Source organism: Buteo buteo, chromosome 8 (genome assembly GCF_964188355.1).
Source record: "Buteo buteo chromosome 8, bButBut1.hap1.1, whole genome shotgun sequence".
Lineage (NCBI taxonomy): Eukaryota > Metazoa > Chordata > Aves > Accipitriformes > Accipitridae > Buteo > Buteo buteo.
In genome coordinates, this window is record NC_134178.1 from 17,602,675 (window position 1) to 17,628,026 (window position 25,352).

General features: G+C 44.0%; 1 protein-coding gene across 9 annotated transcripts in view; it reads left to right on the forward strand.

The window, feature by feature from the left end:
* TIAM1 (TIAM Rac1 associated GEF 1) overlaps window positions 1–25,352 on the forward strand; it is a 194,290-nt gene that overhangs the window by 136,046 nt on the left and 32,892 nt on the right. For all 9 annotated transcript variants that reach the window (XR_012651288.1, XM_075033838.1, XM_075033837.1 and 6 more), the window contains 7 exons: window positions 274–420; window positions 2,511–2,585; window positions 3,630–3,800; window positions 9,636–9,740; window positions 13,561–13,642; window positions 18,785–18,871; window positions 22,431–22,655. Coding sequence is in view for 8 of the 9 variants with exons in the window: in XM_075033838.1 (XP_074889939.1) it covers window positions 274–420; window positions 2,511–2,585; window positions 3,630–3,800; window positions 9,636–9,740; window positions 13,561–13,642; window positions 18,785–18,871; window positions 22,431–22,655 (892 nt within the window). In the remaining variant the exon portion in view is untranslated. The remainder of the gene's footprint in view (window positions 1–273; window positions 421–2,510; window positions 2,586–3,629; window positions 3,801–9,635; window positions 9,741–13,560; window positions 13,643–18,784; window positions 18,872–22,430; window positions 22,656–25,352) is intronic.

Genomic DNA, 25,352 nt, shown 5'->3' on the forward strand with positions numbered 1-25,352 from the left:
CTGGTTCAAAATATCTCAGATTAAATGCCAAAAAATGTGAGGGTGGTACTATCCATTTTAATTTTTGATGTTTGACATTGGAAGAAGTGAGTTGAATTGCAGTGAGAAGGAAGTAGCCTGGCAGCATCACCATTGTCCCTGTTGTGAGTATACATTGTTGTCATAGGATTTGCCTTTATTTTCAAACCAGATTCCACTGTTTGTTAGATTATGTAAGCCACGGTGTGGTGGGATGCTGCAACCTTTGATTTTAAAACCATGTGTCACTGACAGGTGGCAGCTCGCACAGGGGAGTCCGGAGTGAGGAGAAGGACGCAGGCCATGTCCAGATCTGCCAGTAAACGGAGAAGCAGGTTTTCTTCTCTTTGGGGGCTGGATACTACCTCGAAGAAAAAGCAAGGGAGGCCAAGCATTAATCAGGTAAGTGTGTGAAAGTTTGTGATGTTGTTATTTTCAAGGCTTATTTCTTAGCATGCAGAATGCAGCTCATGCAAAGAGTCACTTGCATCAAGCACTTACACATCCAACTTTAACCTTACCTGTTTAATCTTTCACGGCGTATAGTCATCTCATTCCACATCCTCTTAAAAAATCAGTGACTGTAATTACAGATAAGTATACAGCAGCTCCTATCAAACAAGGTTTGGAGTTCGCACCTTTTTTAGCTGAACTGGTTGCATTTCTACTGTTGTTGCATTTCTGCTGCTTCTGCTTTTGCTGGAGGTACTTTCCCTAAACTCAGGAGTAACAAAGTGGCAGTGTAAAGCAGATACAACTTTGGAAGGAAAAAAAAAAGTGCAGACTTGTTTGGTTCTTTAAATTAAAATTATGACTTTGTAGCATACTTTAAATGTAGCTGAGTTTGGGGAAAACTTCCTGAAGTAACAAAAGCTTTGCATTTAGTAGAGACAGTCCCTGTTTTGCTTCAGATTTTTAAAAAATCAAAAGCTGAAACATTTCCACCCAGTCACTGCCCAGATCTTTCTCTAGAAAACGTGTTTCAGTGCGGTAAGAAGGTGCTTCTCTGTTATTCTTTCCAAACTTCCCTAATTATAGCTTTCAGTTTTTGAGAGCCGTACCTCATCTAATTGCAGGAAATGTAGGCTTTGCTTTTCTTTCTCTTCTTTCACTTTTTGGAGGGAGAAGGGCTTGGGACACATGTTGTTCTGCGCCCTGTGATTTCTTCTTCCTTCTGTTAAAGCAGCAGTGGGTGTTTGTTTTGTTTAACAGAGGATGAATGCTGCAAAATCATTTAGCTTGTTTCTAGCGAGACATTAAAAGTTCACCTAATATTTAGTGGCTGAGCAAAAGCTCAGGGTTTTGCTGGGAAGCAGCAGATGCCTCTGTGAGTGCATTCCCAATTCTTTGTGCTGGTGCTATGGCATCCCTGTTGCTTTGTACTTATTTTCCCCCAATGAAGTGCAATCCCTTTTCCTGAGCCAGGATCCTGCCCATGCTGTGTCTTCAGATCTGTTTTTTTTCCTGAACTCACCCTTTTTTTTCTTTCCGTGGGGATAAATGCATTCTTCACGCTTCCTCCCTGCACCCCTACCCCCCTCACTCCTCAATAAGCACAGGCGTGAAAAGGGATTTTGTTCCAGGTTAAAGAAAAGTCATACTGGAGACAGTCAAAGAAAAAGTAAAGTTTTGACAAAGTAGCAGAATGTCTAAATGTAGTGCCTGAACACATTTCCCTTGCTCGTGTATAGTAGCATGCAAAGTATTGCCAAGTTGAAGCAGTAAACTGTAAATCCGTAAAGGTCAGTGACCTTCTCTTGTCCTGCATGGTCCCTGCTTCATTTTATGTACAAAATAGTTAACAGCCAAACCCAGCTGTTATCCCACATAAAGCTGTGTTGATGTGGAGCTATAAAACTTAACTTTTCAGTTTTAATTATAAGCTTCTGCTGCAGTAACAACCCTGTTTGCCTGTCTGATGCAGTCCTGTGCTGATTTGGGGTGGATCCTGTAAATATTCCCATTCTGTCGTTCCTCCTGCAAGGAGTCCTGTTGATTTTGGCTTTCTGGCTTGTGCTGGGTTACCAGCTCTTATTTCATTAGAGAAGGGTTACACTGACTTGTGGTACTTGAATGTTTGCTAAGTACTTTTTGGAAGCTGGTTTAGTGCAAAAACAGCCAGAAGCGGAGTGCTGCTTCTGATTTCTCAGCCTTAGAAGAGGTGGAGAAGTGTTCATTTCCCCCACTTTACAGGTAAGGAAACTGAGCACAAAAGGAGATAAAATTTGTCCAGCTCCACCAAGAAAGTCGGTGGCAGACCACTAAGCCTCTAATCTTTCAGCATGGTGCCCCATCACCAGTTTGTCCTTCACCCCCCCTTCCCTTTTAACAAGCTGCTATTTTCCTTTTCTGTGTTTTGAGATGAATGTTTTTATTTTTCAGTTTGATTTCCATGCTAGATGTTAGATATGCTGTTCTCCCCTTAGCATGTGCTGCAGACAGCGCGGAGGCACCTTCATCTTTTAAAGCAGAGTTGCTCTGTTGTTCCCCAGGTGTTTGGTGAAGGAGTTGATTCAGTAAAGAAATCTCTCGAAGGAATCTTTGATGATACAGTCCCGGATGGCAAGGTAAAACACCAGCTCTCCAGCTGCCTCCTTCCCCACCATTTGCATTCAGCCTAAATGCAGCATTGACTCTGGGACACGAGAGGGGACGCAGAGCCCCCAGGAAAGGAGAGGACCCTCTGTGCACACTGTAGGGCTTGTAGCCGCTCTGGGAGGGTTTGAGCTGGTTGCCCACGGTCACAAGGGCTCACTGTGTGTGGCATCCTAAGCGCAGCTGGAGGTGCCAGACCCAGAGGGGTGTTAGCACTGCACACCAGGGAAATCCTTGCTCAGAGGAGGACCTGGATGCCGCTGGTTCTGGAAAATGGCTCCTTGTGGCTGCCATATGGGGTTTTCATAATTTAGGGTTGGCACAACTATGAAGTGCAGGGCTTTCTCTGTTTTATTCTCATGCGCTTCTGTGAACTTCAGCGTTTGCAGGCACAGTTACAACTGCTTTCTCTTTCCCCAGAGAAAGTCAGCTATAAAACAGCATTAAGACAGGCACATTCTTCATGTAGTGAATACGGGTTTAGCTGCATGAGCCCACGTGCAGCAAATAGAGATTCTACAGCTCCCACTTCCTGGGGATTTATAGCTTGGAGCACAACTTGGATGTATAAAAGACAGTAAATTCAAAATAAATGCTAAGACTTGCTATTTTGCCATTTCTGGGTATAGGAACTGCAGCATCTACAACATTTTTGTTGGCCTTGGATTGGTTTACCCAGAAACACAGTGCGTTTAAGTTTTGATTTTAAATCTCTTTTTTATCACTATTATTTTTTGTTGTATTCCTAGCATTCCCAATAGCCATAGGGTGAAATCCCAGGAAAGGCGCGTTGCACCAGTGTAGCTGTGTGGGTGGCGTGGGAAGGCACACTTTATACTGCTCAGGTAAAACTGCAGTTTCCTGTCCAGACAAGCCTTCAATCTAGGCTTATGAATAAAATGTCTTCTCTATAAGAGGGCTTTTTGATACAGCATATAATGTTCCTTACACTTGTTATTGATGAAGAAGGAGATCATATTTGGCTGGTAGAGTCATAATGGGTTTTGTCTATTTAGAGAGAAAAAGAAGTGGCACTGAGCAGTGTCCATCAGCACAATCCCGACTGTGATATTTGGGTTCACGAGTATTTTACGCCGTCTTGGTTCTGCCTGCCGAACAACCAGCCTGCTCTGACAGTCATCCGTCCTGGGGACACCACACGAGATGTGCTGGAAATGATTTGCAAGGTAAAGGCTGTGAGTGTGCCCTGGAGCGGGGTGAAGTGTCTACAACCCTGAGCCCTTTCAGTTGAACCTCATAGCGACTTTCTTGTATGCCAGTGCTCAGACTGCGGTGTGCTGGGGGATCAGTTGTATGTTAGATGAAAAACATGAATTACACTGAAATTTTCACGCTAGCACCACACAAATAAAATTCCTAGCGCTGGAGCTAAACTTGGCATGGATATAGGGAGAGGAAGGCAGACTAGTTTTTGCCTTTTCCACTCTGGCCACTGTGCATGAGCCTCAGAAGTGCCTTCACACCCTGACTCTGCCTCTGCTGCCACCTCTCATGTACCCACCCACCCACTCCCCCTCCACCGGAGACCAAGCTGTGTGCGGGACCCTTCTCCTCCCCGCATCTGCCCCCCACCATCCCGGCCCCCAGCCCGCTTCCTTTCGCTGGACACCCCACAGCATGGTAGTGCAGTCGCCCTGTCCTCACCCGACCAGCCTGGTTCCCCCACCTCTGCCAAGCCCTCCCATGGCTCGGTCCCTCCTCTGCCAGGCAAGTGGGGTGATCTCACCCTTTCCCAGGTGCCAGGTTGTCCTGTTTCCAGGTACCGTTCCTCCTTCCTTCCCCCTGCTGCTTCCTCCCCTCCGGCTGGCGTGGGGGAGGAGGGCACGGAGAAAACAGCAGCACCAGGAGTAGGAGAAGGTGCCTGTGTTTGTTGTCTGCATTGCGGAGTCAGGCTCGACTCGTGTAGGTGGCAGGAGAGAAGAGCGAGGAAAGCTTTCATCTACATTTGGGGGGGCGGGGGCTGGAGGAAAAACCACCTGGATTTCTTTTCAAGATGAAGTATCAGAGACATTTGGCCATTAAAAAGAGTTACATCTCAGCAGAGAAGTTGAAGGCTTTGACAAATTAAATACAAGCTTTCAGTTCTGGCAGCTACATAATGTATGTTTTCTGCTAAGGGGCTGACTGCAAGCTAGACCCAACTCATGTCACGTGCTGTTCTGGAAAGTGAGACCTCTTTTGTACAACAACAACAGTAAAATAAAATAAAACATTTATTACTATTAAAAGCTTAACTTTGGGGACTTTTAGAACATGTTGCATGTGCTTCCAGAGAGGGAAGGTAAGAGAAAGGCATTTGTTTGCAATAATTATACAGTGTGCTCATCTCTCTGCCAGGTGCACTATTAAAGAGTGCTGCAGCTTATGAAAGCTCTTCATTGTATTCAGGAAAAGATGACATTTTTGGAGAGAGACATAACAGGGAAGCTGGATGACACATTATTAGTAATGATTTATTTTTAGGATTTATATTTTCCTTTGGATAAGAGTGATTAACTCAGTGGGCCAAATCCTTAGGTGGAGTAAATTGGTATAGCTCCACTGGTTTCAGTAGGTACCTGCTGAGAATCTGGTCTCTCACTATGTGTTTGATTGTGGTGGGTGGTGGTGTATAAGGAGAAGGGGAGGTGGGTGAGTGTTTGTTTTTTGAGGAGCTATTATCTGTTTCTTTCTTTTCTGTAACAGTTTTCAGTCTGGAAAACACTGATGGATGTCTTCCTTTCTGTAGCATTTAATAATCAATCTCTTTCTTCTGTCTCTTGCATTCAGCTCATTTTTTCCCCTTTAATATCTGATCCACATCATTTCACATCAGTTTGCCATCTGCCATCTGAGAACCAGTCAAGTTCTGGTATAGTAAACATTTCAAGATCTACATTTCATATAAACCTCTTCATGTTTGTAGATGTGGTTAAATCTATCTGTGCTATTAAACTGAGCTTGATTATTCTGTTGGAGAACATTAAGTGCACTCAAGTCATTGTAGAAAATGTGTTCTTATACTAACATTGCTGCTTTGTTTAGTTAGGTTTTGGAGGCTGCTTTGTGACGCTTTTATGATTCAAGATTGGTGGGAGGAGAGTTTAAAGCATATTTTAAAGTGGTTTCTTGAAGATTTCTCCTAAGATTTAACTAATAACAGCACTTGGAAGGCAGGAAAGTCAGTGCGTGTGCATTAACTTGTTTCCTGTTGGATAACACTGATCAGTGTGAATGTGTGTATACGTATTACTGACATTTGCATAATGGTATGTCTTAAAATTGAGTAGAAACACACATGCTGTATATGGATTTAGACATAGCCAGTATGGAGAGAGTAACACCAAAAATCAAGCATAGAAAACTACATGGCATTTAGTCTTTTGACTGAACTGGATAAAAAGCGAGAAGTGAAAAAGGTTCTGTTTTCTCATGATTTGCATTTTTCAGATAGACCTGTGTGAGGTCCAAGAAGCAGATTTCCCCTAGGTCCCTGGGTCTGTGCTCAACGTCTCTGAGAAGTTACTTAAGCCTGATGCTCTACGGGCTTACTTTGATTTTGAGCTGGTGTTTTCCTACTGAAAAAGCTTCGGCCACAGAAGTGTGAAGCCAGAGTAATACAGTGGGATGGCTAGCGTGTTTCCGTGATGCTGTCATTTCAGTGCTAATGAAGGTCTTCCCCCACCAAGCTGAAAGAATATGCCTGTCCCTTGCTTTAACTAGAAAGGAGCCGAAACGGATGAATAGTTCGGGTTGTGTGCCAACCCGCTACACCACACGTAGCCTGTTGAATCGGATCACACCCCAGGCTGTAAATTCTTCTTCAAGAGCATGTTGGTTAAGCTGTTGGGTTGTGCTTTAAATTGGGTTAGCTGCTTAATTTAGTCCAGACATAGCCAGAGTTATTAGGAGAGAATAAATAAACCAAGAAGCTTATTTGGACTGCTAAAAGGTGTTTTGGGTGGTCTCGAAAGGATATTAATATCATTAAAGCTGCCCTGTTTCTGTTCCCACCTTCCTGCATATGGATGCAGCTAGACCAGCAACAAAAAAAGTGGGTTAATGGTATGGCTTTTAGGGCAGGCTGGCTATGTCCACTTTAAGAGGACCTTTTCCTTTCACTTCAGTAGAGGAGCATGCCCCTATTTGAAACAGTTTAACTAATGTGAAATTTTGAGGTAGACAAAGCCTTGCTGCAGCTATACAAATGTTAATTAACTAAATGGGGTGGCTTATGTGCTGCACCATCACAGCTTTAATGGAGATGACTCTCATTGCCTGACTTTGATGGGATTGCAATGTCGTGGATGAATGGCACCCACCCCGGCTGATGGAAGAAATGAGTGGCTCAGAATATATGAGTTTTATCCAGTGACCTCTTTAGATGATGCTGTGCTCAGGCACAGTTCAGGGCTTCAGCGCAGCATTGGTCATCCTGCGTTTGGCTCCCTCCTGCTCTCTAAAATGGCCAGCACGCAGGATTTTCTCGTAAGCAAATCTCCCTGCAAAGACAGGCGTGAAATTTGGAGGCGTGGGCAGTCACCTCCACGCCCGATGCAGTGCCCATATCAAAGCAGGCAGAAGCCCTGTCGTTGACCACCGGGATGGTAGGTCAAGCCGTCGCCTGCGGCGGGGGGGGTTTGCTCTTTTAAGATGCTGTCAGGGAGCGGGGAGGGTTGCTCTTTTAAGATGCTGTCAGCCAGGGCGCAGCCCCAGCGGGCTGGGGTGGTGGTGGTGGTGGTGGTGGGGTGCCCTCAGCCCTGCGGGGAGCCCGGGGTGGCTGAGCATGGGCTGCCTGCCCAGCCAGTGCAGCTAAGGCAGCTCCCGGCCTGCGCCCCACGGCTTCAGGCCCCAGACTGGATAAACGCGCATCCCTCTACAACAGGCTGTGAGTTCTGGTGGCCTGGGGCAGGCTGGAGAGCATCCCTTCGGGTGTCCGCCACAGGGGGAGGGCGTTCGGAGTCGCCCTTGGAAGCGACACGAATACCCGGCTGCGGACAGGGGCTCTCTCAACCCTGGGCTTTAGTCGATGACGTGTAGCTTGTCAGCATAGGCCAGCCTGACTAGCATGGCCTGGCGCTGCATGAAATGCAGCGTGTGTGTGGGAGCTTCGGCACAGGAGACCGGGAGGAGGTACACCGTGGTGGCAGGAGGAGGCTGCCGGGTTGCCTGGCTCCTTTTTCTGCTCGTGTGGTTTTGCCACGTAGAATTTTTTCCCCACTGGCTTTGCTGTAAACGGATCAAGCATTTAATGGGCCTTCGGAGAAACTTATCACAGACTTCTCCCTCTGGACGTGGGGTGTGCAGTCTGCAGGTTTATGTCTCCTCTGTAAGTTTTTGTTTAATGGGTGTGCAAGGCGCTCTACAGTTTGTGTCTAGGGGCAGTAAACTAATCTGACCAGAAACTAATCTAGGACTCCTCTTTATCATTTCTGAACCATTAAAGCTAATTCTTCTTCCCTTTAATTTCTGGGGTGTTTGTCCGTGTGTGCACGTAAGAGAGAAAACTAGTGGAAAAGGTCAGTAAACAATGAGCAAAGTGTGCAAAATGCTTATCAAAAAAGAAAAAAAAGGGGAGAGGGCAAGGATCTCCTACATTCAGCTCTTTTTATTTTGGCCCTTGATAGATTTCAAATTCTTTATTTAATTAACTAGGTGTTTGTCCAGATTACAGAGGTTATTCCATTTCAGATACTCAATTTCATATAAGGATAATTTGATCTTTGAATTGGACGTATTTGAATGTAGCACTACATAGAGTGCAGCAATAGATCTTTTTTTTTTCCTTCTTATTGGTAGCTCTTTTTTATTCATGGGGTAATCTAGACTCAAAAACGTTCACTGTTCTCTGAGTGTTTGCTGAAGGGTTTGCTAGGTCAACGTGTGATCTTTTCCACAGGTCACTCGGTGTACATTACTCATCATCTGTGCTGTGTGATCAGTCAGCTGAGTCCTGGTGTATCATTGTCTTGGCTTGAACTGAACTGGATAAGCGAGGCTTTAAAAAGCATAATAAATAGGCAATAATGACGTTCTTGCATGAATTTTCAGATGAGCCATTGTTTTTAGTACAACCTAGGAAACTTCAGTAATTTGCTCATATAAAATGAAAAGGCCAATATATAAAAGCATATAATAATAGGATTTCAAAAGTGACAGTGAGGAGAATTTACCTCCTGTATTTGTGAATCACTTTGGGGCTTTTCATTAGCTTTAGTCAACAGTTTACGAACTTTGAAAGTAACTTCTGAATGACATCCTTTGTGTTTATCATAATTCTAATGTGTTTTGATTACACACTGCATTAACCTCTGCTTAAATCAAGCTTATTAATCGTGCTGAGAAAAGGTCGTTAACATCTCCCAGACCAAATGCTGTATCCTCAGCTAATTACAACTAATTCATTAAAATGGTGTGACCTGTTTCCACTGGGATGTAATCCAGTATGCATCTCTTGGCTTCTTTTAGCCTTAAAAAGGCAGTGTATCCTGAGCTGTTTTGAATATAGAGGACATACTTTTTTTTTTATTTTTATATTGACCTTGCTTGAAATTTACTGCATCATACTTACTCTCTAAATTATGAAGATGCTAAGAACCCCAAAACAAATAGAAAAAACTTTCCTGTTATATTTTTCTCTGTTAGCAGAACATTTATTTTCCTCCCTGCAATTTTAAATGCCCTTTGTATACAAAGGTATGCTCTGAGTCTTCTGCTGTAATAGTGTTTGCTTATTTCTGCAATAGCATGGGAGGGAGCAGAACTGCCAGATAAGCAGAACCAAAGAGGCTGCTTAGAGTACTAGCACTGCCCTTGACATCCTGGTCAGTGGTTAAATGAACGCTTATTCCTTGGGAAGAGGAGGAGGTTCAGGTTCTTGTTCAGGTTAGGAGATCATGGGCCTCTTGTGAAAGACGGTGCTAGGGCATTTTTCTTCCTACAAGTGTCAGGCCTTTCTCTAAAGTATAGATGATGTGAGCCACTGCTTTTCTCTTCTAAAGCCTTTTCTTCATTTCTTGCAGACACACCAACTGGATCACTCAGCTCACTACGTGCGTCTGAAATTCCTGATAGAAAACCAGATCCAATTTTATGTACCAAAGCCAGAAGAGGATATCTATGAACTGGTAATGTTACCTACTGAGCAAAATTAAATGACACTTGGTAGGACACTATTAATTAGTGTTTATCTGACGTTTGTAATATACAGAGTTCTGCTTTTTAACTTGCAATTATAGTGCTTTGCAGACCATAGCAAATTGGCCTACAGTAAAGTAATCTCTCCAAACATTTCATCTTGTTAGCTTATGTTTGTGCATGCATGTTTCTGTGTGGAAGAGAGAGAGGAGGAACAGCCACAGGTAATGTGTGAAAGTCTTGTAACATACATTCTCTCAAGGTTGCCTTTTTCTGTTGTTCATGTTGTCCATGGTGGTTTTAAAGACATGGTGTTGAGGCCTCAGTATTTCTTGTTCAGATCACTTTGCCTGAATTTTAAAGAGGGAGAAATGCACAAGGAGTTGGTGTCTTTTTTTTGTTGTTTGTTGATTTTGTTTTCCTAAATGGGAAGGTAAACATTGAGGTTAAAAAGCTCTGGAGTTATGTGTGAGAATATACTTTCCTAATTGCTTCAGTTGGATGTTTTCATATCATTCATCTCAAAAGCAGACTTCAAAGGCATTTTGAAATAAGAGATTAAAAAAAAGACCAGACAGAATTAGTGTCATGCTTTTTAACTCTGTGATTTTACACATGCACACTGTAAAGCTTTTTAAAGTCCTTTTCACTGGTGGCTGTTTTATTTATAAAAAGTAAAACTTTGCCAGCTATGGATGCTTTTGTTCATTTAGTAAAGAAGTTCTAGGATTTGCCATTAACACTGTCAACAAAAAAAAAAAAAAAGAGTGAGAAAGTACCAGTGGACTACTCAGACTGGGAAGTGAAATATAGTTGGGAAATTTAAAACTCAGAGAAGACAGATTTTAGCTTTCATTGCCTGGAAGGACTTTGGTGACATGTCTTATGTTGAGAGGATGTAGGATTGACATAGTCATCAGTTATTGTTTATTCTCAAAAAATGAAATTAAACCAAACCTCTACAGTCAGTGGGACTGTGTACATGTTGAAAGTTTATAATATAGATAGGTGCCGCAGGGTTATATCTAATGTAGTAACATTAAAACAACACACATTTGTGTGTTTGCTTGTGTGTGTGTGTGCTTGTTTCATGAGAAAATTTGAGTTATCTAAGTGTTTAATTAAATGATTCTGGTGCAATATGATAAAACTAATGCCTCTATTTTTGTACTCTCCTGAATAGCTGTTTGTAATATTGTCTAATATTGATGTCACCTTGCTAGCACTATCTTCCATCTACTAAAATGCTTTTACAGACATACATTAATGCAGAAAAGTAATTTCTTAGGATGATACTCCTTTCTCTTGCAGAACGTATCAGACATATTTACATAAGAAATAGAGATTAAATATCCATATTCCATTCTTCTCCAAAACATTAGTGGTGATGCTTTGTACACTGATCTAGTCTTTCAAAAATTCATGAGCTCAGTTTATTATGTGTTAAAAATGTTATTAAGGGCTCAGGGGAGAGTATTTAACATTAGGTGCTATACCAGGCAGTTATACTTTAAGGATCTTTTATTGTAAACTAAGTGTTGGAGTGTTTTGGCTGAAGCTTGATGTGCCAGGCTTTTTACTTTGGATAGCATGGCACTTTTAGATGGAAGCAGGGGACCAGAGGCCTCCACAAAAATCTTGCAGGTAGGATGAGGCTGGGGTGAAGGCATTGGGGCTGCTGGAAAAGGTAGCCCTGGGAAAGGGTGCTGGGACAAGACCAAAAGTGGTGGAGGAAAAAAGGGCAAGGAAGAGAAAATCTTGAGGGGAAAAAAACCCCAAAATATTATCATCCCACAGCTGCTATGAGAAACACTATGAGGGATTGGAGCACCTCGAAGGGGCAATGCTGTTGCTGTCAGGAAGAAATCCCGTCCCCAGGCACTGCCCAGTGCCTAACAACTCCCCCGGGATGCTCCTGGTATTGCTATCAAACCTCCCAGTGCAGACGCCAGGTCGGAGGGGGTTTCCCCCACGAGTGCATGGTGCCGGCGAGGCCGGCAGCTTTATGGCGAGAGCCACCATAGCCCAAATATGCTGCCTGCCTTTAGTGTTGGGTCGGCGGGTCCACGAGGCCCAGAAAGGCAAGCAGTACCTCAGGGCTGCTGTCGGACTGGCTCTCTGGTCTGGGCAGCTCAGCTGCAGTCTGTGCATCCCAGTTATTTGCCTCCCGTTCAATAGAGGGTCTTGCCTGAAAACAGCGCTTTGGGATACAAGGCAGCAAGTGGCTCCTGTATCCCTGCGAGAGCTTGTTGGCCATCCTCCTTGGTTCTGGTCCTGCACGCTCAGTTCAGATGACTGCCGGGATCAGACACAAACTTTGTTCTGAAAATAGTGCTATTTTTGCTCCTTTTTTTCCTTCTCCTCTTTTTTAAAACCCTTGCTGCAACCTAGTTGAGATTTTTGTAAATGTCATTTGGTCTTTTTCAGGTTCTGAACAACACATTCCTATATTTGAAAACTGCATTTAAAAAATATTGCTAACATGGCATCCTCATTTAATTTTAGATTTTATTTTACTATATACAACCATTTAAATGGGTGTATAACTGTTCTGTAATACCTAATATTTGCAGTTAAACAGATGTGTAAGTGCTGATATAAGCGGGAGATAAAATTATATTTTTAAGGAAACCCTTTACTAATGAGTTATTCTTTTTTAAAGAAATTATTTAAATACTTGAGTCCAAACACTGATGTCACTTAGTTTCAAAATGTTAATTATTGTGAATTGCTTTTTTACACACTCATACCAGCATGTAAACAAAATTAATATTTACCTGTGGGCTCTCACTCACCTGCGGGTATGATTTTTTCCAAAGACGGAAGGATGGTTTGTTACTTAAGTGCTAGCCTATGCTATGGAAAAACCAGCTTCAAACCTGTGCTGAGCCAGAGGTTTCTGGTCTGTAAAGGCTGTCTAACAAGGAATAAGTCAGGGCTGACTCCCAAAGATGTCAGCTCAGAGCCTCTAAATATCTGACTTTGTCTGGAAAAGCAGGATTTCCCTGCCTTGGGCGGGGTAACAGGCCCCAGTACAAGCTCCCTTGTTCAGAGCTCGGGGCAGGACCCAGGTACAATAGCGAGCCACACAAGACAGGAGATAGTAAGTGATTTAAAAGCGCAAAATGTGTGAGCCATGGTGGAGGTGTGTAGCCCTGCTGAGGGGTTGCTTGGCTCCTGAAAGGCAGAGTGGATTGCACCTGTGTGCCTAGGCTTCTGGGTTATTACCTAGGTGTGAATTTGTGCTGGTGTCCCAGGAAGGATGTTAATGACCATTTCAAAGACTTGGGGGCTTTCCTTGCTACAAATAAACATAAATGTGTTAAAGGTGAAATTTCATGCTAAGAAAGAGCTGCATATCAAATCTGATAGTCTTCTAACAATTAAGAAATGTATTTAAGAAACAAAAATCCCTCTTTGTGATTTTAATGCTATCAAATAATTGAATTCCTGCAATGTCTTAACCAAATAATATAAAAACATTAAATGATGACTACCCATAAAATATGAAAACAGGAATAGAAGCTCTGTTTCTTGTGCACTCAAAATGGTATTGACTGAGTGAAATAGATGTACCCTTGCTTTTATGATGGTGGTAGTAAAACACTGCTTCTTCCTCTTTAACTGTGTTCTGACAGTAAAGCTTAGTGACACTACTAATACATCTCACACATGTGGAAAAAAACTGATAGATAATGACCACAATCTATTTCTTCCACCTGTAATTAAAAAAAAAAAACCTTTTCAAAATTATTACAATTGATGTGTCTTCCCACAGTAACATATTTTTGTGTTTTTTTTTCTATTCAGCTGTACAAAGAAATAGAAATCTGTCAGAAAATTACACAGCACATTCAAATAGAGAAGTCTGATGCATCCTCTGACATTTATGGTGAGTTTCTCCTGGATTTGTTTTTATTTTTCTATTAAGTCAATTCTAGTGTGAGCAGGTTCTTGCTTGCTATTCATTGATGTACCTGAAAGGCCTGGTGAACACAATAAGAAAAACACATCTGATTCCTGTTCCATCCACAGAAAGCTCACTTCCCTGCCCCAAAGCAGGACAGTTTTATTTGTAGTGCACTGAACACTCTTTTTCCTGGTGCTCAAGCTGTAGGACATGCGGCTCTTTGATGAGAGCTACAGTGGCAGAAAGGACAAATGTTTTCTTGTTCTTGTAGTTTCTCAAAACACCACCTACAGAGGCTGTGCAACTGAGCGCCGGTGGAAAACAGCATCCTTTGCCAGTTGTCACATCTTAGATGAACGCCTGCATCGCAGCGTTCACTGGGGGCTTGGGGGAGGGCTGCGGCTGTGGCTTGCCGCTGCTAGCAGGCTGGAAGGCTTTCCACCTCCTCACTCCTTCCACCGAGCATGATGGTAGGGATGCAGCCAGGAGCATTGCTGTGGGTGGGAGGCATCTTGAGGTCTGCGGCCGGGCAGCTGTCCCAGGAGAGGCTGCTTGGCCCCTTTCCCCACCTGCTGGGGGCACGCAAAGTGGGTGCCTGTCTCGCCTTGACGTTCCTCAGGCTGGGGGAGCCTGGCCTCAGTGCACGCCCAGCCCTCGAGGATGCCCCATGGACTTCTGGAGCCAGAATCTGACATATACAGATCTGTGCATAAAACATAAAGCAGGGGAAGTCCTCCCTGTGTAATTTCAGCAAAATCCCTAATCTTCACGTGGGGGTGGTCATATTTCTTAGCTTTCAAGTATTTCAAGTTACAGACCTCCAGCCTGGTGAGTTTGCCCTTTGGTCTGGCAATTACAGTTCTGTAGTGTATTTTAAAGTTATTTGTGCAACCTACCCTGCAGGAAGCCAATTTGCATCGTTTTACTGTTTATCTAAATATTCTGTTTTATTGACTAGAATAATTCTGAATCCCCAGACTGCTTACTATACGGCTGCAGGCCATTTGAATATTGAGCCCTGCTACAAAGTAGTGGTACTGACTGCAGTTTGAATATTGAAGGCCTAAGAAAGAAATATTAACCAGCACAGCGACGGCCCTAGGTTCAATAATTATGCTGTGCCTGAAAGCACTGCAGGAGTTATGGGTATTGTGGCATTTCCTGTTTATTTCTTTTTCTTCTCTTTTTTTAAGCGATAGATGGGAAAGACCATGAAATGCACTGTCATGTCCTATGAAATGAGATCAGCTGTGTGAGACATGGGATATGTCTGTTCAGTGGCTCCAACCCTGTATGGAGTGAATGCTAAATGCACCCCAAAAAAGCTGACTGGTCTCATTGAAAGAAAATGGCAAAACTTACTTTGACTCTAAATGGCAGCAGAATTTCTATAGTCTGTATGTGTCTCATAGGAACAGTACTATGTGTTCATACAGTGACAAGTGTGTGCTGAAATATGTGTGTGTGGGAGCAGAGGTGAAGTGTTGATCCTGTCTTGGCGCTGGGGAAGGCTAGGGTTCTTCCTGAGATCCTTTCCCATCCTGTATGTTAGGTACATTTGAGGTTTTAGTTATTTTAATCTCTTTACAGGATTAGCATTGACAATATGTACTTTTACAATCCAGAGAAAGATACAGCACATTCACAAGTTATGGCAACATGAAGATCAGAGCTTTAAAGTTGCAGCATAGGTTCTTTTTAACAGGGTTGCTTAAGGGTTCTTGCTACTAGTTTTGTTTTGAAAAGAACCTAGATCAATAATGTGACCTCACAGTCTCCAAGCATCTAAGCACCTGCAAAAGTCTTTGTGTGAGCAGGGCTGCTTTTGAAATTAGTTCTCAGTCAGCTGGGCAGCACTTGGAGCTCAGCCGCTCACAAGCACTTCAACAAGTGCTGGGAACAGGGTCAGGAGCCAGTGCTGCAACCGATGTCTAGGGTGCTAAGGGACTTTTTATTCTGATGATTACTTGTTTTTTCTGTGCAGCTTTATTCAAGCCTTCTCATACTTCTTGCCCATTTTAAAAACATACGTGCAAATTGCCTGTGCCTTGATTCCTCCAGCAGAACTAGAAAAGTCTTCATTTTGAAAATGGATGAGATTATGAAAATCATTAGTGACATCACCTGTTGCGGTTGCTAGTATTCCAGCTATAGCAATAATAATACTACTACTTGTAAATCACCTTGAATTTTCAAGAAACTTCACAAGCAGCTATTCATTAATCCTGACAATGTAGACTTAGTGCTGTTATCTCCATTTAACAGACATGGTATCAAAGGCAGGGAGGTGAAATGCTTTCACTAAGGGTGCAATTAAGACAGGCCAGTTCAGCTCACTAGCCTGGCAGAAAGATAATAAAATAAGTTAATAGCTGTCTGCTGGCTTTACAAGCTGTTTTGGGCCAGCTAAGAGATCCTGGTGCCAGGGAGTGGGCAGAGGTGCTCCTTCAGGTGTTAGCAGGCCTTTGGAGCAGCTTCGCCATCATGCCTGAGCATACCATGAGTTCAAGTGATGTAAAGAGGACGGAGCAGAGTGTTTCAGGGAAAGCTCACCTGGGAACATTTTGTAGTGTTTCTACTCCCACCAGCATGCCTGTGGTAAGAGGCACTCCTGGAGTGTCTGGCCAGTCTGATGGACCTTGCCAGTGTTACATTTGTCAATGTGATGCTGTTGCTGATGCTTGGGCGGATATGTTCTTGCCTCTTTCACTGGTACCAGCCTCTTTGCAAAGGTTGTGTGGGCAGGAATCAGGGCACACCAGCAGTAAGAACCTATTGTTTGCAGCTGCTGTGTGTACCGGGAACATACTGGCATTTTTGTTAGCAACTGTCTATCTCAGGGGGCTGAGGTAATTTTCTGGAGGCGGATTTGTTCAGGTATTGTGCTGTTTTGGTGAGGCCATGTGCTCTCGTAGATGCAGACTTTTGTTCTCCTGTCATCAAAACTTTGCAGTGATGAAAAGGGTCTGTCTGGGTCACCACCCATCTCTTCACACCTGTGTTTCAGAGTCCATGCACAGTTTGATAATAATCTTTTTGGCAGTGATGCCAGCTTATGCAATCACTGTCACTTCCACCCACTCCTGCCCTTCCTCTCATGCAATGCTAGTACACGTGTTCATGTGGAGCACCTGCAGAATTCAGCAAGATGGAAACTGTACATTCGTACTATACATGTGTATATACAAACTACACATACATATATATATACACACACATACACTTGACTGAGGTATTTCTCATCTGGATGAGTTCCCTGCTCTGCTTTATTGCATGGCAGTGAAAGCACTGGCACTGGCACTGCAGTGGGACAGGCACGCTACTTCAGATTGTTTACAAGATCCAACCACTACCACAACTGCAGAAATAAAACAGTTTATCTATGGTTGGGGTATGGTCACATACCCTGTCCATGGAGGTGTTAGGTGTCTTTGTGAGATGACCATTTCAAGGCTGTTGCTAGTTGCCCATCTCTCATTTCTTAAAGCTGATGACAACATGAGTAATTGCTCCTTACACCCATTCTGCCAGTAATTACTGCTCAGGATTTAGGGGGGGCGGGGTTTGACTGAAAGATGAATTAAAAAGCAGCTACACATGCACTTAGCCCTGACAGATTGGAGGAGGCAGAGGTCTTCTCATGGAGGAGAATGGGAGCTTGGGACTGCTTGGGCATGCTAATCCCTTCACAGTTAGCCACTGTGAGAAATTGAGTTGCAGCTTAGCCTTGTTTTGACTGTATGATAGTTGGCTGCAAAACAGCATTTCAGTTGCAAAAGGGTGATGGTATTAGTAACTGATAATTTGTGCTGACTCAAACTGTGGTCTTGGGCATGCTCCATTGTGCTTCTGGTTAATGGTTTTCCAGGTAGGCTTTGTGGCGATGACAACCAATAACTACTATATTTTACAGCTGCTCTTTTGTTTAGTCGAGAGTTTTTCCTCTCTGCGAAAGTTGGTGTGTTGAGTGAGCTTCACAAATGTCATTTTCTTCAGGCTGAGGAGCTCGCGTACAGATTCCAAGTAGCTCAGTAAGTCAGGAAGAGCCATATGCTTCTCGCTTCTAGACGGCTGCATTCTTCCCCCTCCTTTCTTTTTTTTTTTTTAAATGATGGATGAAAAAATAACTTTTCATCCATAAGAATCAACTTGAAGGGAGTCCTAAAATCAGAATAGGCTCCCAGCACATCTGCTTCCTCTTGGCTGGTGGCTGATTCCATGTCAAACAAGTGTCTCCCCCCAGAGGTTTGTAAATGTTTTTCTAGTCAGAAAAAGAGAGCAAATGGTTGCCTACACCCATTTAGGGAGTAATGAAGTTTCAGAAAGGCAAATGTTCTGCTTTAGATAACTCTCAACAGTAAATAAACAAACCATATTTAACTAACCACATTGTATTTCCTTTACACATTGTTATCTTGCACAGTGTCAAACACAAATGGCAAGAAAATCACCAAAACCAAACATAATGGTACCATTTGCACTGTTTAAATTAAGGCTGTGTCAGTACTTCCATTATAAGGCTGTTATGTGGGTCTCTAACACAGCTAGGAAATGTGCACTGAGCTGAGACTTGGCAAATAACAGGTTGTGCCAGGAGCAGCTAAGAAAGGGGAAAAGGGAAAGTGACATTTTTACAAACTTGTCCAGTCCAGGGATTTCAAAAAGCAAAAGTTGGCATTCTGCTTTAGCAGGAGCTGTTATGCCTTGTCTGAGTTCAGGATGGCACGTCAGCCATAGCTCTCCGTTTCTTGGCTTTTGTTGGTTTGGGTCACAAACCACAGGTCCGTGCAGCTTTTGTCTGCAAACAGCAAAACTTCTTGAAGTGACCTTTTGTGGCAAGAGAATTGCAAGTCCATTCCAATGTTTTGCAGCTCTGGTATCCTCAGATAAAGCTGTAGATGATTTCTTTATAAACTCAGAAATTCAGTTCTGTTTTTTGTTAAAGCCACTTTCATTTTTTAACTTTCCCTTTATGTTTGTGAGGGTTTGTGGGGAAAGGAGAAGGGAGAAATTCCTGACTGCTCACTGCAGGGACAGCACAGCCTTACCTGTAGTGTGTGCAGTTGTTAGGTCATGCTGGAAGTGGTTGGCTTTTTCTAACTGTCTCACTGGGTATCTCCCTAGGTTTCTCTCTGTCTTCCGTGGAAGAAGAAGGGATTCGTCGGTTGTATGTGAATAGCGTCAAAGAGACAGGCCTAGCTTTCAAGAAAGGTAAAAGACTTTGTAACATGCTTTTGTTATTGTTTGTTTAATCCTGGTATAGACCATGTGCTTGTTGGGATGGGAGCTTTACGAACACACCAAACGAGGGTCCCAGTCCAAAAGAGACTGTGGTCTTTTGGGAAGAACCTGAGGTACTGAATACATGGCTGTTCTGCTCTTGGGATCAGCTATGCTATATAGTCAACCTCTTTTAATTTTGAGTTGCTAGATACGTAGCAGGGTCAGCATGTCCCTTGCAGCTAGAAAGAGGAGCAGGGGCCCTCTCAAGTCAGTCACTGCAAGATAAACAGGTACACTAGAAGTCATCATAGTGCTCTCTGTGGCTGGGCTGACTGCCTCTAGTTTTGCTTCCAGCCTTTGCAGGAAGCATGACAGCACTTGGACCAGAAACTGGCAGAGATAACTAGGCTGCCAGGCTTATCCCAGGGCAGAGCAGGATACAGTTTAACTGCAGCTTACCCAGGCTGAGGTCAACACTGACACTGCCATGCCCTTACTGCTTTTCCTATTCATTGCCCTTTCCAATGTGCCGGCACTGCTGCTCATGCAGTTACAGGATGGGCTGGTCAGGGAGATGGGCATCTGAAATCTAAACAGATTTTAAAGTATAACATGGGGAACATGAAGAGTGAGAAGACTCTCATCTCTTCATAATCCAGTCGCCGTCCCTGGAGGTGTTCAAAAAATGCATAGACGTGGCACTTCAGGACATGGTTTAGTGGGCATGGTGGTGTTGGGTTGACGGTTGGACTCAATGATCTTAAAAGTCTTTTCCAACCTGAACAATTCTATGATTCTATGATCAGTGTATGCAGAGTCCTCAAAACCACCTTCAGAGTTTTCTTAGCAAGTGGTTATATGGTCTTGCAGAGCTTATTCAACAGTTAGCTGTTGCCAAAAGCAATGGGGGCTGGTCTCCCCTAAACTGTGCCAGCCCTTTGCCTTGTGCTGACCCTGGCACTCTGCTAAGCCGATTCAGCTCACCGTCTTGATAGAAGACTGCCGTGGCAGAAATGCGTGGCTGGTTTTCTGACCTGCTAGCAAATCAAGTTGGCTTGTGTTGCAGTGAACTGAGTGGCAGAAGTGGCGCAGTAGAGGGACAGGACTGCACAGACAGAAACTGGGAAGGAAGAAGCAGGGTGCAGGGGAACAGTTCTGCCTGCTGGGAGCCTGGGGTTTCTCTCAGCGGTAGCCTCTAACCCTAACTTAAGAAACCACGTAGGTGGTTCTGGAGGCTGCTGCGTATGTCTATTAAGCTTGAAAAGGTCATCTTTCTCTTGCCTGTCTCTCCTTACCCACCTCAGCCCCATACGATTCCCTGGCTGACAGGATGTATTCTGCCAAAAGCCCTGAACAGGGGCTGGGGGTGGCTCTCTGCCAGCCTGCCACAGGGAAATAAAACCATGTGGGTTTCCTGTGGGGAGCAAAGAGAATGTGACAATGACGGTGGAGGGGTTTTAGCAGGGCTTCCTTATTTTGCTTTTAGTTAATGTTTGAACAATTTAAACGAATGCATGAACACAGACTGCCTCCTGTGGGGCTGAAATGCTAAAACATGCTTTCAATGATATGTTGCTCTTCGTCATTAATATAAAAAGCCACTTCTGTATGAACAGTATTTGGCAGGATATTGTGACAAGATACTCAAGAGTTAGCAGAAGCAGGGAGGAAAACTTGCTCTTCCTCCCATTATTTACATGCATGTTTGCATTTGATTGCACTTCCTATAGTAAGTTTAACCAGATGAGATACAGTATTTCATTTTCAATCTTTTCTCCAATTAGAAAACTTAAATTTTATTTTCTCCTGATAATTGTTATGATTTTTTTTTTCTGTTGGTCTGCGTTAGCTAGACCATTGTTGGAATTTGAGGTGCTTGATTGTACTGAGATAGACATGATGCTTTATCCCAAATGATTCAAGACAAGGATTACAAAGAGCAGATGAAGCCCCAGATATGATGTTTATGGTTGCAGGCATATTAATGTGCTACTATTATAAGATGGCATCACTAAGTAAAATAAATGAAATAATGAGAAATGCTTGACTTGCCTTGTTTTGTCCTTGTTTCAAACATGATTTTATGGTCCATTTACTTTGTAGCTATTCTATCTAGTTCATTTTATTCTCTCTGAAACTGCACGCCACACTAGAGTTTCTGGGCACAATTACATGCATTTAGAAAGATCTCAATTTTCCTAAAGAAGACTGAAGCTCTTTAGCCTCCTCCCTTCCATGTTTCTTTCTTGAATGCGGGTAGGTAATCTGTTCCCTGGAGGATGCAGCTGAGCTCTGCTCGCAGCTCAGGCTCATGGAGTCAGGCCTTTCATCTGGGCTTTAAGGGTGGCAAGACTCGTCCTTCGCATGATTGCCCAGCCAGAGGACTGCATGGCATGAGGGCAGGTCATCCCCACAGAGCAGCTCTTTCGACCTGTAAATTTCAGCTTTCATCCCTGTAAATGCCAGGAGGGAGACAGGGATGTCACAACAGTCCCACTGGTGGGCTGGTGGCCATTGCAGAGTATGTGTTCCCACCGGCCATGCCCAGAGGGCTGGCTCCTGGGGAGATGTCTGTGGGGGACTGCCAGCATCACCCTCAAGTGGGTACAAAAGCTGTGGTGGCAGGAGCAGCTCTGATGATTAGGGCTGTCAGCACCAGCATGCCCTGGTGCGCTGCTTCCTGCCTGACGCTAAAGGTTATTTGGGATTAAACCCTGGCCCAGCTTGCTGTTGTTAGTCGGAGAGTGGGCCCGGCTGGCTGAGGGGAAGGTCAGGTCTCCTGCAGCACCTCGGAGGGCTGCACGTCATCTGTCGGCATCGCTGCGTTGCCCCTGAAGTGAGTGGAAGTCAGCTGTTTCCTCTCTGCAGATCCCCTTTTCCCTCGGGTGCTGGTACTATAAATAACTCCTGAAATCAGATTGGAAAAAAAACATGACTAACATACCAAGCGCTAAAATTTGCCTTTTGAAGATCTGTGTGCTAGGATGTGATTCAGACCGGGCCAGAGAAGAGGTTATCTGAAGTCCTACACCATACACCCGAGCTGAGGGGGAAATGTTTTTTCTCCTCCTAGGTGTATGGGTAGGTGACCACTTCAAATAAAAGCCTTTACTTATATAGAAAGTTAAAGGCAAGAATCAAGGCAGCCCAGCTACTCCATCCTTTCCCCGTCCTGTGTGCCGTGCCTCAGAAGTCTGACTCTGTCCTTCAGTATGTATTTATTTACAACCAATGTGTTGTGTAGGGTGGCTTGCTGTACAGCAGCTGTTCCCTTGCAGAGTGGCGTGAAGAAAAAGGGGGTATCTTGTTGCTGGTACGTTGTGAGGGACTTCCTGGGTACTGCGCTCTAAGGATGGTACTGGAGTACCAGCCTGACAACAGATCTCGCAAAAGTCCATCAAATTTCAATATAATTTGCAGTCATAAATGTTTATGTCTAGACATAAAACTGCCTGGCACTTCATAAAGACCCATCTGAGGTCCTTGATGTCTGTGGGTAACAGAAATGTTACTGTGCAAGTCTTACCTGTTCCTTTCTGTGTTGCAGGCCTGAAAGCTGGCGATGAAATTGTGGAGATTAACAAGAAAGCTGCTGAGGATCTGGACTCAGCTTTGCTGAAAGATGCCCTTGTTCAGCTTTCGCTGTGTCTTACTGTGCGCACCTATCCTGAGATAGAGGAAGGGCAGAAGCTAATGCAGTCACCACCACGTCGCTTGGAAAACCCATCTGACTTGAGTGACAGCACGCTGGCATTTGCTGGGAGCAACCAAGGTATTGGGTTCAGTGCAGAAATTACCAGGAGGAAGATTCATGCCTACAATGTGCTGGTGTAATGCCATTGATCCCTACGTGTAACTTCCATGGTGGAAGTGAGGAATTACAGTCTGAATGTGCTGGGCAGATAATATGTGGGAGCTCTGGAAGCTGTAAGGTATAATCTGCGGTAGCAATGAAAGATGGCTGTGTACGTGGTTAGGCTGTGAAACGTGTGTCATTGCCAAATGCATGTCACATCATCTAGCTGTGCCTACAGCAAGTCGCAGAACTAATTGCTCCCTTCTGGGCTGCTCAGGAGGTGCCTTTACCTCTGGATTTGCCCACAGGATATACGTATGGCAGGGAAGGAAGAGGGGATAAGCATCATCCTCTCTGGGATTAGCCAGGAGCACAGGAGCACTGTGTGTTTGATGAGACACATAAATAACTCATAAGAGCAGTTCAAAACACCCTAAGGTAGGGATTGACATTACAGCTAAACGTATGTAACTGGTCCCACAGCACACTGTGGTGGAAGGGGCATTCCTGCCCACCATGCTGCCCTGTTCAGAGAATCCCTAGCAAATGTGAATTGTTTGCCACTAGTTCAGCTTCCTGAACCAGCTGAGGACAACCACCCGTGATGGGATAAGAGAAATAGCTGCAGAAGAGCAGGACTGTCTCCTTGGCAGTTGCTAGCCATTACCTCTGTAAGACAACAGTGTTGGAAATCACACTGGGATAGCAGGAAAGCTCCTGCACCATGTCTCCTCTTAACTTGCCTGCTTAGTCAAGTCTTACTTGCCCCCCTATACTTGGAAACAGAAGAGGATACTGGACGTACCCGTTTGCTTTAGTTTCTTGGAATAATTTAAAATACAGGAAAAAATAATAGAATGGCCAAAAAGAAGTAGTTTCTAGATAATCAAAACTATTCTGAGCTGAGGTAAATTTTGATTTTCAGTCAAAAGTAAATGGTGTCTGAATATGTCAAAATACTTTGTTTTCTCCCCAAAATAAAGGTTTCAGAAAAGTAAAAATAATTGTTTTGACAACTATGAAATGGTTTTGTTCTGGGCATTTGGAATAAAAAGCTGGAGTAGGAGCAGGGCTGTTAACACACTTTGCCGATGTTAAAGTCAGCCTTCTCCCAGGACATGTCTGTCTGCTGCAATCACTCAGTGTAGGGGTTTCTGGGATGAGTCTGGGTGCAAACTGGAGCTAACCCAGGAGCAGTGTTGAGTGCGTTAGCATAATGCTGAGCTGGAGCAAATGAGCCACAGTGAAAGATAGTTTGCTTGGGCTCAGGACCAAGCTGACTCACGTCTGCCTGCAAAGGGTCAGGGAGGTACAGCCTGCCTTTCAGTGTTTCTGGATGCTGCTCTGGTTTTGCCTAAAATATTTACTGAAAGTGATCTAGCAAAAATGCCATTGTTCAGGTGATGGAAACATGTAGTGGGGAAAGGGGAAGCTGGACCCCTAGTCTGACTTTGGGGAGTGTGATATTCCTAGCAAGTGGAATAGCGTGAACAAGAAAGCTTTAAAACAGCTTATTGCAAATACCTCTGAGGGGACTGATAAAAGCAACCTCATGTAAGATGTGGGATAAACCCCCAAAGGCAGTTAAAATTAAACATTTTCAGAAGTACATTTTCCCCTTTTAATTTGCATTGAACTTTTCCCAGTTAGGCTTTTGTGCTGAAAAATTGAGCTTATCTTGAACATTTTTATAGCTGGCCACAAGATGCCCCCATTTCCTACTTAACAGCTCTTCACGGGGCCCCATCGTTTTGTCCTTGCCTGTGCTTTTTCACTGAAACGCCGAGTGCTGAGTCCTTGTACCCTTTCCACTTTTCGCTGAAGTGAGTGTCTGCCCTGGGTGCAAAGAATTGGGAACTGGGACTTTTGTATTTACAAAATGTAGTGATTTTTAGGGCAGAGCAGTCACATTTCATAACACAGGGTCTCAACAAGCAGTTTCTCTGCCACTGTCAGTTCTCTGCATCATTATTTTGAGGCATTTCGAGGGGTTCTTTTCCTTGCTGAGGGTGAGATAGTGCATGGTTTGCCAAATGTGTCTGAAGAGCCTAGCATTTGCCTTTTAACATTGTCCAGTAATAACCCTGTGTGCCTCATGTGAAATGAAGACATAGGATGTGGCTGATGGACATGTCATGGCAAAATCAGACCTCCCGCCTCTGCTGCTTTGTAGACACGACTTCCTTTGTGCTACTTTCAACTGGAGTCATGTCCTCCTTTGAAAGCTTTTCCCAGGCTGGGTTTTTGTGGTGATCGCAGTGGTGTGGAACGGCTGCTTGTTTTTCCATGTTCTGCAGTGAGCATTTGAACGGTCTGGTGGGCCAGAGCACCTCCTTCTTAAATAGCTCCCTAGGACTTGGCCTCAGCTTCGGGGCTTCCTTTTCCCTTCAGATTTCTCTCGGTACAGCTGCCCTTCACTTTTGGTGTGCTGTAGTCAGCTCCTTAGCTCTCTCTTTCAGGTGACAGGCGGCACAGAAGCTAGAGCTCTCTTGACATTTGCTTTCCTTCAAAACGCAGCAAATGTTGAGGAGGGAATCGCCCTCATTCCTCCTCAAAGGGGGAAGAATACTTCTTTAACCAACAGAAGCAACACAATAGCTCATCAGCAGATATGCAGGTGTCTCTGGCAGCTTGTGAAAGTGCCTCTAGTTGCCATATGAAATATGCCTCTGA